General features: G+C 51.5%; 1 protein-coding gene across 15 annotated transcripts in view; it reads left to right on the forward strand.

Annotated features, from left to right (window-relative positions):
• Positions 1 to 7984: 7984 nt before the first annotated feature.
• The window catches only part of TLE3 (TLE family member 3, transcriptional corepressor), a 46416-nt gene continuing 36335 nt past the window's right edge, over positions 7985 to 18065 (forward strand). For all 15 annotated transcript variants that reach the window (XM_070431244.1, XM_070431256.1, XM_070431250.1 and 12 more), the window contains exons 1-4: positions 7985 to 9050; positions 9652 to 9752; positions 10232 to 10295; positions 11237 to 11281. In XM_070431244.1, coding sequence (XP_070287345.1) covers positions 9027 to 9050; positions 9652 to 9752; positions 10232 to 10295; positions 11237 to 11281 — 234 coding nt within the window. In that variant the 5' untranslated portion in view covers positions 7985 to 9026. The remainder of the gene's footprint in view (positions 9051 to 9651; positions 9753 to 10231; positions 10296 to 11236; positions 11282 to 18065) is intronic.

Genomic DNA, 18065 nt, shown 5'->3' on the forward strand with positions numbered 1-18065 from the left:
TTGAGCTTTTAAATGGGGATAATTTTCCCTGCTGTACGTGTTGTGCCTTGCCTGAGTCCATAGATATAACAGTGTTTTAAGCTGAAAACACAGAAGTAAGGTGGTGTTGGTTATCTGTACCTTGCATTATTCTGCAGATGTTTTGCAGTGGGTTAGTGGTCAAATGTTAAGTTAAACCTTCAGACTTTCAAAATGAGTATCGTTTTGCAACTTTATTCCAACATCAAAATTTGACATGGTCTATCTGCCTTATTTCCTCCTTTCTTACAACTGAAACCCCCTCCCTCTGTTGCTACCCTTATCTCTCCATGTTACCAGAATCCCAGGCTCTATCTGCAGCCGGGCTTTTACTTCTTTTAAAAGATTTTTAAAATATATTTTTATTGATTTCAGAGAGGAAGGGAGAGGGAGAGAGAGAGATGGAAACATCAATGATGAAAGAGAATCATTGATAGGTGCAGCCTGGACTTTTAGAGTCCCCATTGCCCTCTTCTATCTGCCCCCTAAGCTCTGCCCTGCCCACCCTTCTCTGGACGCCCTCCTACAGAACTTCAGTTCCAAGAAGGGCACCCCCAAAGAAGGCAAAGTATATACCATCCCTGGGTCAGACCTTTCTTTACCCCCAACTGCATACAACCCTGTCCTCTTTAGCTTTTCACCTTGATGTCTTTCAGAGTTGAGCCAATGGCTACTTTCCTGACTATTTTCTAGTGTAACAATGCCCAGAGGCCCAGGCTTGTAGGAGCTACCGGGGGATCTCAGAACCTTGTCTAGTGCCAGCTCTTCACAGAGAGACTTCATTTGAACAACCACATAATTGCTAATTTATAGGGCAACCTTATACATGAGATAAAATTCCAGAGCTGGTTGGTTTTAATTCTTTTCTAGTGGAGAGAGCACTGAGAATAGAAAAAAAGAGAAGAAAAGAGGTCTGAAGACCCTGCTAAAGAGTTTAAAGATAGAGGGTCCGAGTATAACAGCCACTCCTTCCCTGCCTGCACACGTAATATTTTCTTTCTGGTATCTCAGTTTGTTCATCTGCAAAGTGGAGACATGAGAACTATCCTCCTTGTTAAAATTGGATGAGATAGTATCTGCCAGGGTTCTGTGGCCTCATTGCTATTGGTATTTGGGACCAGATCATTTGTTGTGGGCTGTTCTGTGCACTGTAGGATGTTTAGAGGCATCTCTGGCCTGTACTCACTAGATGTTAGTAACCCCCCTACCCTGAGTTGTAACAACCAAATATGTCTCCAGATATTGTCCAATGTCCCTTTGGAAGCAAAATAACTTCCAGTTGAGAACCACCCCTGTATGTGAATTTCTCTTCATTGCATGCTTGTGACAAAAACAGAGTTATCAATTCATTTCCTGAAAGGACAGAAAGTTGAGAGCAGATTTGGAAGTGAAAATCAAAGCTGTCAGGCAAATCCCCTCTCCTCTTTCCTCTCCACGCCCCAACCCACCATAAAAGCCCAGGTGTGCTTGGTGAGAGGCCTGCCTTAGTCACCCAGGGGGACCCAGAGCACTCCCCTCCACTGGCCTGGATCATTCTCACAGCATGTGCCTCACCCTTGTGAAGCTGGATGCATCAATACCAGCAAAATATTTTTTAATCTCCTAAGCCTCTGCTTTGAATCCTTAAAAAGGAAAGAAAGAAAGGGCACAAATCTCTTAATTAGGACGCCCAATCACTTCAATAAATATTTACCGCGTTGGACATGAGGCATGGAAACTCTGAGCCATCAGTCAATAGAGGTCAGTAAAGGGCACCTCAGAAACGGTGGGGTGTAATTCAGTTTGGCTTTGCATGGCTTGCTGGGAGAATGTTTCCAGTCTTATGCTTCTGCTAAAGACAGGTGAACAAACATTTTCTGTACCTCCTCTGCACACCTGCCCCCCATAAAGTCATTGTAAATCACTGCCTGGCTTCCTTAGCTTTCTGAAGAGAGGTGGTGGCCTCCTCTGCAGCTGGGCCACCAAACAAACCAAACCATCCCCAGTGTTCTCTAGAGTGTCCTGGTTGGGCACCTGGGCCCTATCTGGAACTCTCTCCCTTCCTCTCTACTTGGCCGCACCAAGGGCCACCCTCTACAGGCAGCTTCCCTGATTGTCAGCCCTCACCCTCTACCCAATATTGCTTCCCTGCATAGACTCTGTTTAGCTCTTAGGGCCTACATACAGGCTTGAATCAGGAGCTGTCTGGCCTTGGGTGTCCCAAAGGCAATGACTTCCCTTAGATTTTGGTACCTCCAAAGCAGTCTTACATAGAATAGACTTTCTGTAAATTCTCACCATGTAAGCGAGATGTGGAAACCAAGTAGCTGCGGGCTTCTTGCAGATCCTCAGGCCTTTTGATGCCCAAGCTGGGTTTGCCACACAATACTGATGCATGGATTCCTCTCTACTGACCTTAGGAGCCCTTCAGAGACAGATTTCATTGGAGCCAGAGATGGAAGTGGGGATGAAGGAATAAGCTCTTAGATCCCTTCTTAGGGAGCAAAGACAAAATGCCTTGTCAGAGGCAAAACACAGAAAGAACCCATCCTTCTGGGCTGAGCTCAAGCTCTGCCCTTCCAGGAAACCCTCTGAGAACCCCCTTCACAACTGCTGTTCTCTCCCAGAGCCAGCCTACTTTATACTCATACACTTCACTGCTGTGGCTTATCTTCTCAGAAATGCTATGTATGGGCTCCACTGCTGTCCCAGTCTATTACTCTGCCTCTGCCTCAGTCCTCCACCCCATTTCCATAGGCCTATCCCTTGATTTATCCCCTCATTCTTTCCTCATATCCCCCACATACCTCAGCGGTCCTTGGGCAGTAGAAAAGGCCAAGGTCATCTGAGGACCATGATAAAGAATGGGAATTCCAGAAGGAAGAGAAAGTCCTGCTGAATTCAGGAGGCCCTTGCTAGTCAGGAGCTCAGGGGAGGGGGGCTGGGTGTTCCCAGCTGGGTTTAGCTATGAATGTGTACAGTAAGGTTGGGGCTACTGCCTGGTTTATTCCCCCACAAGGGCTGGGACATTAGACCTTCCTCTCTTTGCAAGCACCCAGAAAATGTGCAAGGTGTTGAATCACTGGATGATTCCACATCATCATCATAGCCACCAACGCTAATGGTTATTGATCACTTAATGTACCAGGTTCTGTACTAAATACACCACAAGAGTTCTCTTCATGGTTCCTCAGAACAATCCTATGAGGTGGACTGGATTGTTATCACCACTTTACAGATGAGGAAATGATTTAGCAAGATTAAATAAGTCCCCCAAAGTCATACAGCTTAGACCAGCCAGAGAATTGGAAGAGAACTTGGGGGATCCTGTGAGAGGTCCTGTGACCCCTCAGAGCCTTCCCTGAAATGAGGTGGTTCCAGGAGGAGCTCCACAGGGGTTCCCTTTGGGATTTTCTGGGGCCCTCCAGTGTCTTGTGTTCTGCCCTAAAACCCTGATCTGCATTTTCAGGAAAGTCAAGCTTGTAGAGATTGGGGCGTGGTAGTGAAGACTCTGGAGCCAAATTGCCTGGATTCAATTCCATCAGCCATTGAAGTGACCTTGGGCAAGTCATTGTAGCACTGCATGTCAATTGCCCCTCTATAAAATCCGGATGATACTGATAGCACCCACTTCATTCACTGTGAGAGGATTAAGTGCTTTAACATCGGTTGAGTGTTTAGAACAGTGTCTGGCAGAGTAAGCACTATGTAAGAGTTGGTTAAATAAATAAAAATTCCCTTTCCTCTTTGGTGAGGTGCTTGCTTGTGGAGGAAGGCCTGGGTGACTGGTGGGCAGTGAGGGTGAAGGTGGGGAGACAGAACTGCCTTAGCAATGGAGTCAAAGGCCAACAATTGCAGGAGTCTTACAGTCAATCGAAGGGGGTGGGCAAGGGAGATTTCCCCTCTCTTTGGGCAGTCCCTCCCAGAGACCTCCAAAAAACCAACGCCAGAAAGGCTGTAAGGGAAGGTATACAATCCCCACCCAAGGCACTGGGATTAGTTCCTCAAATAAGAGGCCCCAGCCTGGTGACTGACCTGAGCCAGACCCTTTAATTCCTGAGAAAGGAAGAAAACATTTATTAACATTTATCTAAAGTGTCTGACAATGATTTTTAGAGAACTAGAGGAGCAGCTCTTGGGGCTGGCAAACAGCTGCCCACCAACCACCCTGCACCCTCAAGAGGGGCTGGAAGCCTTTGTTCAGAGAATCCAGGCCGGACTTTCTTATTTACCCGGGTGACTTTTTTTTTTTTTTTTTTTTTGTGCCAGGAATTCCTCTCCCACGTGGGTGGACTCCCAGGTACTCAATTAAGCAACCAATGAAAAGTCAGCTCTCTGGTAGCAAATGACCCTGACACTTCTTGTAACATAAACAGTTGAAACCTTTCCAATTAGAATTGGAGACAGAGATGTTTGAACTCTTTCTCTCCACTTCTCTCCTTCTTTAAAAATAATTGTCAAAAGCTTTGGACAGGGTGTTGTATACATGTTTTTTTTTTAAATTTCATTTTCTCTTTCTCAAGCATAAAAAAATCATTTTTCTCCTTGTTTTTCCTGATTTGTGGTGTGGTGTGGAAGTAGGGGTAGAGCAGTGGAGAGCTTAAAGGGGTGCTGGCCTGGTTACCTCGCAGCTCCTCCTCCTCCTCCTCCTCCTCCTCCTCCTCCTCCTCCTCCTCCTTCTCCTCCTCCTCAGGCTAGGGGCTCAGGCAGCTCTGGAGAGCTGGAATTGACAGTGGGTGTGAAGCGACTGGGAGCCAAGGGCTGGTAGTGAATGGATGGATGGATGGATGGATGGATGAATACGAATGCATGAACAAGTGCCTGTCTTTCAGCAAATGCTCCCGCAGATCCAGTTCGAGCAAGCAAATAGGAAGCTGAGGTTGGCTGTCCTAGGCTGTCCTGGATTAGAATCCTGACACTTCTGCCCCGCATAGGGCAAATTATTGAGCTTTCTCGGCCCTTTTTACTCTGTGAAATGAGGCTACCAGCCAGGCCACTTCCCTCAGGAGAGCGGTGAGGAGAGAGTTCTCGCCTGGGTAGCAGCGCCCTGCCTTGTACATAATAAGCACTCCGGCGCAGTTCTCATTCCTAACTGCCAGGCCACATCCATCACACGCTGCCGCAGGCTCTACTGAAGTGCTGGCCAGGAGCTGGCGCTGGGGCTCACAGGTGAACTCGATGGGAGTCTACCCTGCAGGACGCTCGGGTCGTGGGGTCCCCAGGAGTATGGATGTCGGGGTAGGAGCGACGCACGAGCCCGAAACGAAGCTGCTGTGCTCTTATGTCCACAGCCCGCGTAGACCCGGCCTGGGGCCTGAGCTCATGGGCCCACTTGGGGCGGGCGCCGTCGGAGCCAGTCCAGATTGATACCGAAAGAGGGAGGCGCGAAGAGGCGCCGAGTCCTGGCATCTTGAAGGCATTGTGCTTAATAAATCCGGGCTAGACGCACACCCGCTCTCCCCCTTCTCCTCTCGTCTCCCAAATCGAGACCTGCTGTGGGATCCCCAGTTTATGGGGTCTTAAAACCCCCCTCTACTTTGATTAGCAGCTTCAAAGAGATCGCTTTAAAGTTCGCCCCCTCCTCGCCCCACCCCTTTTACAGGCCACCCTTCCCCCATCACTCCTTGTAGACTTCAGGACAACAAAACAATTAACACAAGTTTAAGGGGGGGTGGGGGGGGGTGAGAGAGAGAGCAATCTTGCACACGGGCGTAGAAATTACCTGTTTCAGGCGTGTGCAGAAGTCGGGGAACCATGGAGTTTGGATGCTTTTCTTTTTTCTCTTTCTATTTTTTTTTGGGGGGGGGATTGTGTGTGTGTGTGTTTTACCTTTTATTATTTAAATTGATACGTTTCATTACTAGGGAGAAAAATAAAATATTCCTTTGATACACAAAATCAAATTGATATTTAGCCTCTGCTTACTTTTTTATGCATGGCTCCTTTATACCACATGGTAGTGACAGATTGTTTGAGCTGGAAGGAAAAGCCATTCAAAGCTAATTAAGCAGCCATTCCAAGCACTATTTGCAAGCGGGAGGCTCAGAAGCCTCCGCATTTGTCAGCGCTCCCCAACCCCGCGTGGTTTTGACAGACAGCTCTGGCGCGGACTGACAGCTCCCGGAAGCTCCACCAATCATTAACGGAGAGTCCCCCTAGCGGTCTCTGATTGGCCTTTCTGACCTTGCTCAGGGGCGGGACTGGCGGTCCCCACGTGGGCGCAGGAGCGAGAAAGGGGCGGGGCGGGTAGGAAGCGGGTGCGCCCACCCGTGACGTAAGGGGGAGGGCAGAGAAGGGGAGGGGAAAAGAAAGCTCCAAAGAGGAGCCATTTTGTGTCTAATGAATACTGCGGAGAGATGCTGCTCGCATCTGTCGAGCTCGGCTTCTCCCCACCCTCCCCCCTTCGTTGCGCGCCGCACACGATTTATGTTTTTATTTAAGAAAATAAATAAATGAAGAGAGGAGCCGCGGCTAGGGCGGGCGGCCGGCGCCTGGGCGCGGGGAAGTTGAGCTCCGAGGCGGGCGCTCACGTGTAACTCCGCGGGCCTTCCAGCGCCGGCTCGCTAGCAGCTCCTCATTAAGATGCGCGGGCGAACTCGGCTCCTAATGAGGGGAAAATATAGATCGGGGGGCGCGCGCCGGGCTCGCGCGTGCCCGCGCGGGTTGGAGCTGCTGGAGCGGGGCCGGGGGCCACCTGGGTCGCCCACGCGGAGTCGCCCGCGGAGGGAGGTGCGGCAGCTCCGGTCTCGGAGCTGCTCTGGAGTCGCTGCCCCGTGGCCTGTCCACCCTGACGCAACCCCGAGCGCAGGAGAGCTGGACCGTCGGTTTGTGGGCCAGTTGGCAGGGATTTGAGTGATGTGTGCGACCGCGCGGGGAGTCCCGGAGTCGCGCGGGGGCGGGTGAGCGTCTGCGTCTCCCGGGGCGTGGAGGCTGGCGGCCGAGACACCCGCAGGGTTGCACGCTCCCCTCCACAGGCCCTCCGCGACGCTGGGACACTGGCGGGACAGGCCGAGGAAACCGGGTCGGAACTCGGAGCTCCCGGGCCGGGCCCGGGCATGGTCACCACTTCATCCCCTACCCTACACCCCTGCCTCGGCGCGCGGTGAGGAACTGCGGCCGGGGCTCCGCTGTTCCCAGCGGGAGAGAACCCCCGGTGGGGGCAGCGCGAATTGAGCTGTTTGTCCGCGGGCAGCAGGCCCTTCCTTCGGAGCTGCCCGCCTAGCAAGAGTTCCCCCGACTTCTCTTTGCAGGCAACCGCTGCACATCAAAGACGTCGTTATTTGGCTTTCCGAAAAGGACGAAAGAACAAAGACTAGCTGGGGGCCATGGGGGGAGGGGGGCAGGAGGAGTAAAGAAAGGGACACCCTCAGTTCTGAGCCGAGTTGGGAGGCAACTTTGGGAGCCACCATTTTCTCCGTCCTAAATCTTGTGAAGTGAAAACATTAACGTGACAAAGTGATTTTGTTTGTTTTATAGTATCTAATTGGGCTGCTCTGCAGACCTAATGAGATTAAAGGGAGGAATCGTTTGCCGCCACTGCAGAATAAACTGATACATTACACCAGCCACAGGTTTTCAGGACTGTACAGCTTGTCTTTTTTCCTTTTGTTGTTATTCCTGTTCTCTCTTTCCTCCTTCCACCAAATAATTGTTAGTAGATCGAGAGGGGGGGGAGAGGTGGAAAAAAACTCTAGCAGTCCAGGGCTATAATATATATCTATTTATTATGTGTGTTTCGGTTAATTCCTGATCTGAGGAGCGCTGTTTTTCACTCCCAAGCTAAAGTCACCAGCGGGTAGGGCCTGATTGCTACTTTTCATGCATAGTTTTAGACACAAGAGGGCATTGTGACGTAGGGCCCGGCGGCGCCCAGTCGCAGGCTGAGTCCGGTGACCCCACGTGGGGGCCCTGCGCTCCCATTGGCCAGCGCGGGTAGAAGCTGCCACATTATTTTGTTACTTTTCAGTCCCTATTTGGAACTGCTCTCGCGGCAGTTCAGACCTCGTGCTTGTCCCCCCTTGCCTGTCTGTGTGTGGTATCCGCAGGTCCGGGGCACTTTTTGGCGTGTGTGTGTGTGTGTGTATGTGTGTGTGTGTGTGTTGGGTGTGTGTTTAGGGGGTTTGTCGTGGCGCAGAGCGGAGAGCTAAGCCGAGCCGAGGGGAAGGAAGGAAGCCACAGAGCTCCCGGGTCTCCGGCTGCGTCTCCCTCCAGCGTCCTGCCTGCGCGCTCCGAGGCCACTGTGGCGGCGCTGAGCGCTCCTCACTGGAGACACGGCGCTGCAGCTGGGAACGGCGAGGACCCTTTGCGGAGGCTTTCTGTGCCGCTGGAGTTAGGATACCAGGTCGGCTGATTTGCACCCACTGAGCCGGAGTTTTCTTCTCGGCCCTGGGAAGGGCTAGCGGCGGCGGCGGCAGCAGCAGTAGCAGACGGAACAGCAGGCTCTCCTCTCCGAGGGGGGGCGTCGGAGCGCCCGCCCTCACCCTCCAGCGTTCCTGAGGCCCCTACCCGCCACCTCGGAGCCGGCCTTCTTCCTCTTCTCGCCGACAGCCGCCTCTGGGTTCGGACCCGCGCGCCACCAATGCTGGGTCTGCCCCGGGACGTCCCCGTCCCACCTCAGTGATTGGAGGGGACCCGCGCTCGCCCCTGGAGGGGCCCTGGCCTCGGGACCCCGTGCTGGACCCGCCGGGGAGGAGACAATGTCCACGCAGCCCCCGGTTCTGAGGCGCTCCACGCAGTCGGGAGAAGGCGGCCGGCCACAGCCCGCCGAGTCCTAGGCTCACAAAGCCCGCGCCCGCCGCCCGACCTCGGCGCCCGCCGACGACTTTGCCGCCAGCTCCGCGGCTCTTTGTCTCCGCTTGGGTGGGCGCCCGACTCTGGGATTTCGCTGTGAGAGCGGGCTGGGGGGGCCAGGGGCGAGCTCTCGGTTTGCCGGCCGCCCCCCGCTCGGGCTTGGCTCCCCCCTCCCCCGCATCTCCCGGGCCCGGACTCTCGGCGCTTCCACTCTCTGGGAATCACGACCCCTCCCTGCCATGTATCCGCAAGGCAGACATCCGGTGAGTAATTGCAACTCGGTTTATTTAAGCATCTATCATGGCAGGGTAAACGGGGCAGTTTATCTGGCACCTCCATTTTGCTTGTTGCTACCTTTCTGGTGTGTGTGTGTCTGTGTGTGTGTGTGTGTGCGCGCGCGCGCGCGCACTGCGCGCACACGCACGCGCGCTCATACAAAGAGGATGGGGGGTGCCTTTGAGAGAGGAGGCTCTTTCTGCCCGGGAGGGGGGGTGGGCTGCCTGTGTTCCAGAGACCTGTTTGTTTTCACGCTGTTCCCTGATCCCTCGCTTAAGTCTCCCAACTCATCCTCCTGTCTCCCCTGCCCCATCTTTCTTGGGAATGGGGGATCCCTTCGTTACAGAGGTGGAAGGTCTACCGCCAATCGGAAGAGATTGGGGTGTCCCCCCTCCTGCCCCATCCCCGTCTGGGAGCTGAGAAACTTGCTGGGAAGGTGGGGGTCTGTGAGAATGGCCTCTCTGGTGGGGTGAGGATGGGGTGGGGGGAAGCCGAGGGCGGCTGCTGAGGGGCCCAGGCCGCATGGAGCCCCAGCTGATGTCCCCCGCCCCCATTCCTCCCTCCCCGTCTTGTCTTTGCGGTCTTCAGGCTCCCCATCAACCCGGACAGCCGGGATTTAAATTCACAGTGGCTGAGTCTTGTGACAGGATCAAAGACGAATTCCAGTTTCTGCAAGCTCAATATCACAGGTAAGGCCTTGGGGGCCGCCCCGGGCTGGTGGGGAGGGGAGTCCCTGCCGTGGCTTCTGCCACCCCCGCGGGGACTGTGGGGGTCCAGACCTCGGGGCTTGGGGGTGGCCGGGCCTCTGCCTTTTGTTTCCCCTTTCCAAGTGCGTTGCTTTAACCCTTCTCCACCCGCAGACTCCCAGCTCCCCGCACAGCCCGCAGGGTCCCCAGGGTGAGGGTAGGAGTCTTGGGCAGGCTTGCTCTGGGTTCTGGGGGTAGAGAGCCAGCATCAGGGACCTGCCTCCCTGTGGCCCTATCAGTCTCCTCACTTGGCCGTGGGAAGTTTTAGTTTTTTCACTCTCCCTCCGACCCGAGGCTTTGGGGTAATGGGGTACCCAGGGGGGCGTCAGGGAAGTGAAAAGTGGCTCTCAGAGGCCCTCCTTTGGGGCCTCAGGGAGGCTGTGCAGGCCCCAGGCCTGAGCCGGCTGCTCCTGCCCTTGCAGCCTCAAAGTGGAATACGACAAGCTGGCGAACGAGAAGACAGAGATGCAACGCCATTATGTGATGGTGAGAGGCGGTGAGGGCCGGTCTGGCGGGCGGGCTGGCAGGCAGACTGGAGCCCTGGGGGCGGGTGCAATCTTAGTGTGTCTTCTGAGCCTTCCCAGCCTCCTTCAGTCGGCTACTTGGGGGATGGTGGGGGCTACTTGGAGGAGGGTGGGCGAGAGGAGAGGCAGAAAGAGAAACCCAAACCCCAGGCCCGGCATTTCTGCCCTGCCTTTGTGCCCCTTTAGTTCATGTTTTGAAGGTTTCCCAGAGGACTGGTTGTCCTGTCTTGGCGAGTAGGACAGGACCCCACATCAGGGTTGGATAAAAATTTCCCTTAGAGCCCTCTTGGGAGTGTTTGGAAACTTTGCAGCCCAGGGATCTAGCCAGTGGGCTATAAAACCCTCCCTCCTATCCATTTCCTTCCCCAGACATTTCTGAGTGGAGGAAGAGCCTCCACTGCCCTCTCAGGGATTTCCCAACTGAGAATCTTATCAGCCCTGGGCAGTAGATGGCCATTCTCCCCTTTTCCCAGTGTCTGTTCCAGCGAGTTTACATCATCCGTCTGTGAGAGGGCATGGAAAGCACTTAAGCGCCTCCCTGAACTGCTTTCCACATAAGAGGCCTTCGACACATTGCTAAATAACTCTCAGAGGACAAGAGGGTCCCAGTGTACACACGATTCCCTGTTGAACCCGAACCTTGTATAAACAGGATATATGGCACATGTGCTTGTGGAAGGGAGGGCCCAGCTTCTCTGACTACTGTATGTATAATGTTCTTGAGAACAGCACTTGCTGGTGTTCAGCCCTTAAACCACACTGTTACTGGCTGGGGTTTGATTTAAACTTCTTTAGCAAATGTATCATGAAAGTACAGTTTGACCAAAACTTTCCCAAAAGCTGATTTAGGAAAATGGAGAGATTTCTGAGTTGTCTGTTAATGGTAGTTCTTTTCACTTTTAGTACTATGAGATGTCCTATGGCTTGAACATTGAAATGCACAAGCAGGTAAGTGCTTTTCTTTTAAAAAAAATTTTATATATATATACCTCAGAATTTAAAAACATACCATACATGGTTTCTTATGGCCCCTCCTGTTTGAAAATGAGCCTACTTCTTCTCTTCCTCCTACTTCACCTGGAAGAATGAATGGATCCAGTCCTTGAAATGAGGCTTGGCTAATTTCTTGGACATTGAGCTTTCAAGCTTGTGATATTTGTTCTGGTCTCGGAGGATAAAGGGGCAAAGGGAAAGTTGTACCTTCAGGGTCCGCTTTAGAACTCCTGAAGCCCAGAGGTGGCTGGCTGCTTGTGTCTGTTTTAATGTAAAATTCTCAAGAGGAAATACAGGAGGGGTGTGTGTGTGCGCAAAAATGTGATGTTCTGCCTTGATAAGATTTAACTTAAAGAGTTTTAAAAGCCAAGCTGAGCTGTCAAAACTTAAAGGGAACAAGTCACTAACTGCTTAAAAATATAACTGGAATGAAATAAAACCCTAATGCTCTGTCTGCATTTATGAGGGAACTTTCTCAGCTCTTTCTTAAATTGAAAGCAGTCTCCTTCCCATTTTACAGAGAAGGAAGGTGAACTGGAGAGGTGAAGTAACTTGCCCAGGGGCAGCCTGGCCAGGACTTTTGAGATGACTGGGAGTTGAGCTCACCTTTGAAATCCTGAAGTCAAACCAGTTTAGCTAGTATGGTGCTGCTTGATGGATATGTAAACTACTCATATTGTCACTCTTCTAATAACAGTATACCTCAAACTGAGCAAATACAAACACCCTTTATCTGGGTGCCTATCAGTAAGTAGTCCCTGGTGCTAGGCTGGGCTGTGGGAGAGGCCTGTTTGTGTATTTGTGTTCCAAGGAGAGGCTGCCTATAATTTGGCTTGGCCAACGATTAGTGTTGGCATGTATAAATGGCACAGGCCTGTTGTTCTTTTTAACAATTGGTGTTCTTGAAATCTCAGAAGGCTCTTGACTCATGCTAGCTTTTGGTGACCGTGACTTGAATGGATTTTCTGCTGTAAATTAACAGCCGTTTACAAGGTTTTGCTCTTTCAGGGGGCAGGACCCAGGGCGGGTGAGAAGGGCAGGTGACCTCTGGAATGCTCCGAGATTCCTGTCTGCTCCAGTGGCTTGCATAGAGCCTTGTGAATCTTAGTTTCCTTTCCACTCCTGGAGGGAGCCCCAGTGTTGGGTGAAGGGCAGCCAGAAAGGGGCCAGAGTTTACTGAGCAATGTGGGAAGTCAGCTTGTGGCTTCCTGAGGGATTAGCTCTTTAGGAAGGCACATGAAGGCTACCAGGTTTCCACTCCTTGATCCACAGAAATCATAAACAGATACCGCTTTGGATGTAAAAATGTTTCTTCTCAGGAGATTGGTTCTGCCCAACTTGAGGTGGAACTGACTGGTTCTGATTTGTGTGATAAGATTGCATGAAGTGGAACTGGGGTCCCAGGTGTTCATGGACCTTGGGGTCTTATGCAAGGTGCCACCTCCTCCCTTTCTCTACCTCCTCTTCTTTTTCCCTCAGTGCTTAGTATCTTGGGTGTGTTTAAAGAGGGTAATTGCACTCAGGTTTAAAATTTATAGCAGTAGTTATTCTAAGAGCTTCATAATTAAGGTGTAATATGTTGTTGCATGTTGAGGTCTGAATGGGTGGTGTTCCCCTGTGTGTGAGTAGATGGTTCTTTGGCACAGAAAATCTACCTTGGTTGGCAGAGCAAAGTTGTTCCCAGAGTCCTTAGGACACTGAACTCAGGAAGTGTTAACCACCTTAACACATTTGGTGGTGGGGTTTGTGTAAGAGCAGCTGTGTGCATCTGGGACCTCTGGCCATTCCCCAGATAGGGCTCTTAAGGGGAGAATGCCTGAGGTTTGGCTACATTGTCTCATTTAATCCTGTCAGTTGCCAGAGGCAGATAGATTCTCCATCCCCTTTTTGTAGGTGAGGAAACGAAGGCTTCAGGGGTGCCAAGAAGGTAGACCTGGGACTCAAATCCAGGCCACCTTTGCCTTCCAGCCTCAGTTCCCATTGGCTTCCCAGCATGATTATGTGTGCTCTTGAAGGCTGTGCCTTTGCAGGGTTTATGGCAATCTCTGGGTTGGGTGAAATCACCCATGGCTATGTAGGAACAAAGAGACAAGGAGGTGAAGAAACCTCTGCAGAAAAGTGCAACCCTGACCTAAAGGGACTGGCCACTCCCTGGGCTTGTGAGCTTTCTGCAGAAGAAAATCCAGCCACTAATTGTAGAGTGGGTCTTGGGTGCATTTGGCGGATGGTGGTTAGGCCTGAGCAAACAAGTTTATCAGCTGACCTGTTTAGCGGTTGACTGGTGTTTTATCTGCACACACAATCAAGTGACTGGAGTGCTTGAATTATTCATGCAGTGTCCTGCCCTCTAGACTTGACTGTTCGTGTGATTACATCTGCTTGGAACAAACAGGCTGGATTCTTCATCTTTAAGCTCAGGGCTGGGGGTGGGGACTGTCTGTACTTCTTTATATAATAGATGATCTCCTGAGCTAGCACCTTGGGAAGTGTGGCGGCCTCAGCCTGTTCTCACACACATCCTCACACCAGCACCACCATTGGAACACAGGTTCTGCCAAATGGGCCCTGTATTGACAGAGGGCAGCTGATGAGGTGTGTCCAGCCCATTTTCATTTTACTGAGAGGTTAAACTCACTGTGGCTGGCTTCTCTCCTGGCCGTTTCACTGTCTCCCTCTCATTCTTTTTCCAAGCTGTCAAACCCCAGAGAAGTAATAAATGGTTTCTCCTCTCACTCTTCTGCCTCCGTCCCTAATTATGGTAAAGCAAAAATCACAGGCCTGGCCTGGGACTTGAAGAGGTCACTGACCCCTCCAAGCCCTTGCTTCCAGACATAATGTCAAGAGTGATTCAGCGAGGCAGGGAAGAGAGGATGGCTGACCAGCTCATCAGTTTCCATCTTATTCTTGTGCAGGCTTTGCAGCGTCAGCCACAAATCACAAAGCCACTTAGAAACAAGCACCTCAGAGCAACTGTTGTGCCTTGGGTTTGAGGCCCTGACTCTGTGAGACACTGGGTCAGGCCACCTCCACTGGTGAGCACTGAGGGTTTGAAAGAGGACTTGAGGCATTTTATTTGGGGGCAGCCTCATGCCAACACTGTGTGGTCAGCTTTTTCTGGAAACTGAGCAACTCTTTCTCCAAGCTTCCTTTTGCCATGCTGAACCTGGGGGAACCCTGTGGCTTCTCATCCAAACCTTTCAAGTTACAGATTAGGAAACTGAGGCCCAGCAGGGGAGCTGATGTATCCTGACTCATCCAGCCCCTTGTTAGCAGTAGAGCTGCCACTGAAGCCTTTCCTCCCAACCCCAGGTCTCTTCAGCAAGACTCAAGAAATGAAGAGTGCTCGGGTACTAATAGCACTGTGTGCCTTTAATTACTATTGCTTTTTTCTGTGCTGTTATCTCAAGAGGCTAAGGCTACAAACCTGGTTACACCAAAGTCCAAAGTACCCCACTTTGGGTTGTATAACCATATCAGCTGAACCTCTGCCCACGGTCCTCGTCTGAATTGCCAGTTATTTGCACAATTAATGATTTGAGGTGCGAATGATACATGGAATGTATAAGTAGTAAAGATCCCAGAGGTAAGGTTCATGAATGAGGTAAAGCGGTAAAACCTGTGAACTTTTTACTCAGAGACACAGAAAGCCATGGTGATGGCCATGAACATGGGGTTGAGGGAGAGATGGGAAATCTCCATGTCATCTCCCCTTCTGGGTCCTCTCACATAAGTAGTAAGGGGCTTGGGCTGGAAAATCTCCAGGTACGACAGCTTGAAGTTCTGTGACCAATGTGAGGGTGTGGGTGGCCAGAGGGAGCCAGCAGGTGGCGAGATTACAAAGACCTTGCCCAGGAGTAGTCTGTCTTGGTAGGGAGAAGATGGCACCACTCCTAAAGTTGAAGGGGACACAGGTACTTACACTAGGGCAGTGCCTATTTGTGTGGCACCTGTGTTGAGCTAAGAAGGAATCCCAGTATCAGTTTGGCCACAGTGCTGGCATCTAAGAACCCCTCTGCACTCTGGTTTCCATCTGACTTTTCCCTGGAACAGTCTCCTCCAATCACACAGCTCCTCTCACTGTCCTGGGTCCCTGCCTTACTCAGCTGTGGTCTCTACTGAGCTCAAAGCTCTCTTCGTTCTGCCCTGTCCACCCAGGAGGAGACCCACCCCCCATCTTCCAGGCTGTCAGCCTTCTCCGGCCTCTCTGAGTGCAATGTGGTGCTTCCCTGGGTCTTTTTCTTATACATGTGATCACTAAATGACCTGGGAGATGGACAGATGCTCCCTTGTCTACCAATCAAGGAAACTGCCTGGGAGGGAACCTGGCTTCTGAGTTAAGACTCCTTCCATGGACTCTCTGGCCCAGAGCTCTTTCTCTGGATTCCTTCCTCCTTACCTCATGTAGGAAGGGTCTAGTGTCAGAGGCCCTTCATTTCCATTTTGTTGTAGGAGTGAGTCAATCAAGGAGTGAATTCCCTTTTTCTTCCTGCGTAGGAAAATGTTTTCCTGTCCCATCTGCTGTACAAAATTCTGGGACACCAGGAACAAAAAGGTCATCAATGTCAGTGGGGTTTCCTCTGCTTCTCACACTTCATTATCTCATTTCTGTAGTAATGGGCTAAGGTCCTCTGTTGGGGTCTCTTATGTGCACTTAGCACATGGTAGGTGCTCAGTAAACCCACTGGTTTTTCTTTACTGAGAGGGTAGAATTCTGATTCCCTGAGCCCTGTGTGTAGGAAGTGGAGGTTTTAATTGTGGGCTGGCCTCTGGCTCTGCAGGCTTCCTCCCACAGCTCAGCATCCAGTTTCTTCATCAGTCAAATGAGGGGGTTGGCTTCATTCCCAAAACGGTGATTAGGGACCTGGGATGTGCTCGGTGTGGGCTGGGGCTGGTGAATGAGACACCCTTCCTTCCACTAGGGAGTCAGGCATCTAAATAAGTCATTGCAATGCAGTGAGGTAAGTGCTAATATGGCCGAGTGACACAGGAGCAGAACAGCTTATTCCTCCTGGGAAAGGGGAGTCGGTCGAGGACTGCACCCAGACTGTTACTTGAGCCGCATCTTAGAGGGAGGGACAGGGTTTATTAGGCAGAAGCCATTGGAGACTCCTCCAGAAGCGGCTACAGTGCGTAGAGAGGCAGTGAGTGTGTTCCGGAAGCCACAAGTCCACAAGTCTTCAGCGTAGTGTGGAGGGGGGTTCCGCTTGGGGAGTGAGGAGAGGTGGTGACATTTTGCAGGAGTGATCTCCAAGGACTCCTGCTCTCACACTCCCGACTCTGTGGCTCCTGCGTCCCCATATGGCTCTGGGCTGGCCCGAGTCCATCTGCCTGGGGTGGGGGTGGGGGATGCTGTGTCTGCGGCCTCTCCTGTCTGTGTCCGCATCGGAATACTCTGGGTTGAACTTTATTTCCTAATGTGGCATTGTCTCCTTTCTCATATGGGTAATTCTGTAATGACTGGTTGTGACCCGCCCCTCCCCCATATTTAATTCTCATCAGCCCAGCTCTCCACTTTGCTATTAATGATAGCAGCCAGCAAAATAGCTTTCAACATGCCATTGACAGTCTGGTTTAAGAGTGCACTTGAAGTAGTGCTAGACAGCTGAAAGCACCCATAATTGTGTACCAGAGTGAGAACTGCGTGCTCAAGGGCCTTGTTTTTATATGCTTAAAGGGACAATATCTTGTTTTCAACAAATGCTCTCTGAGACTCACAGCCAAGATGCTTTCTTCCCTTCTCTCTTTGCCTTTCTCCGTTGGCGATTTCTTTTCTTCCTCTTGCCTTTCAAAGTGAATGTTCCCCCTTAAGTGGGGGCTAAGGAGAAACTTCTTCAGGAAGAGGGCGTTTCCTGCCTTCACATAAGTAAGGATGATTCCCTGGGTTTGTTGCTTTGAGTCATCCCTTGCAGCGCCTCCCCCCTGAGGGTCCTTAGGACCTGGCATTTCTCACCAACATTGATTTTGAGTTCTTTTGTTTGCTAAGGAAGTTGCACAGTCAGCACAGCAGAGGCAGCAGGCGGGCCTCCTAGCTGTCACTGAATGTTTAGGCAGCGGCCACCTTTGTGGGGGTTGTGGGGGATGGGTCCTCCTTTTGGAGAGTCGGATCAGGGACCTCTCAGCCCCTTTCAAATCAGATTCTAGGCGGCTGTTCTTGTGCAGAGGCCCCTCTTGAAATGGGAGGGTGAGTGGGGGAGAGATTTATATTCTCAAGTAGAGGCTCATCCAGGCTTCGGGAGTTACCCAGGGGTCCCATTTACTCAACCCTGAAGATTTTGCCTGAGAACAAATGCCTCCCTCCCCTTCACTGCAGCCAACTTCATTACTTTGAAAATGCAACAACCTTTTGTTTTGGGAAGTCTCCCTTCACAGCACTGTCACCAGAGCTTCCCTTAAGCAGTTGCATCCTTTGAAGGGTATAGAAAGAGCCGCATTCCCAGTGCTGGGAGAGACCAGGGGTGGGGCCGAGAGGCAGGCCAGCCCTGTTCGCTCTGGAGCCCGGAGTCTGGCTGGGCTGCTGCCCTGTTCTCTCAGAGGCCGCTGCCCTTCATTTACCCACCATGTGAGTGACAGAGAATGGGGTTGGGGATCCTGAGGCAGCTGCCACCACCACCAAGTAACAGGAAGAAGGCCTTTGTTGAGGATAAAGAGTTTGGAAATTTTGATCTTCCAAATATTGTTGGTTATAATAATATAACCCTAAGTAGCACTTGATCATAAAGCAGTTTAGGCATTTTAATTT

This window comes from Myotis yumanensis, unplaced genomic scaffold (assembly GCF_028538775.1).
Source record: "Myotis yumanensis isolate MYYU_CA2020_CCGP unplaced genomic scaffold, mMyoYum1.0.hap1 SCAF_1, whole genome shotgun sequence".
NCBI lineage: Eukaryota > Metazoa > Chordata > Mammalia > Chiroptera > Vespertilionidae > Myotis > Myotis yumanensis.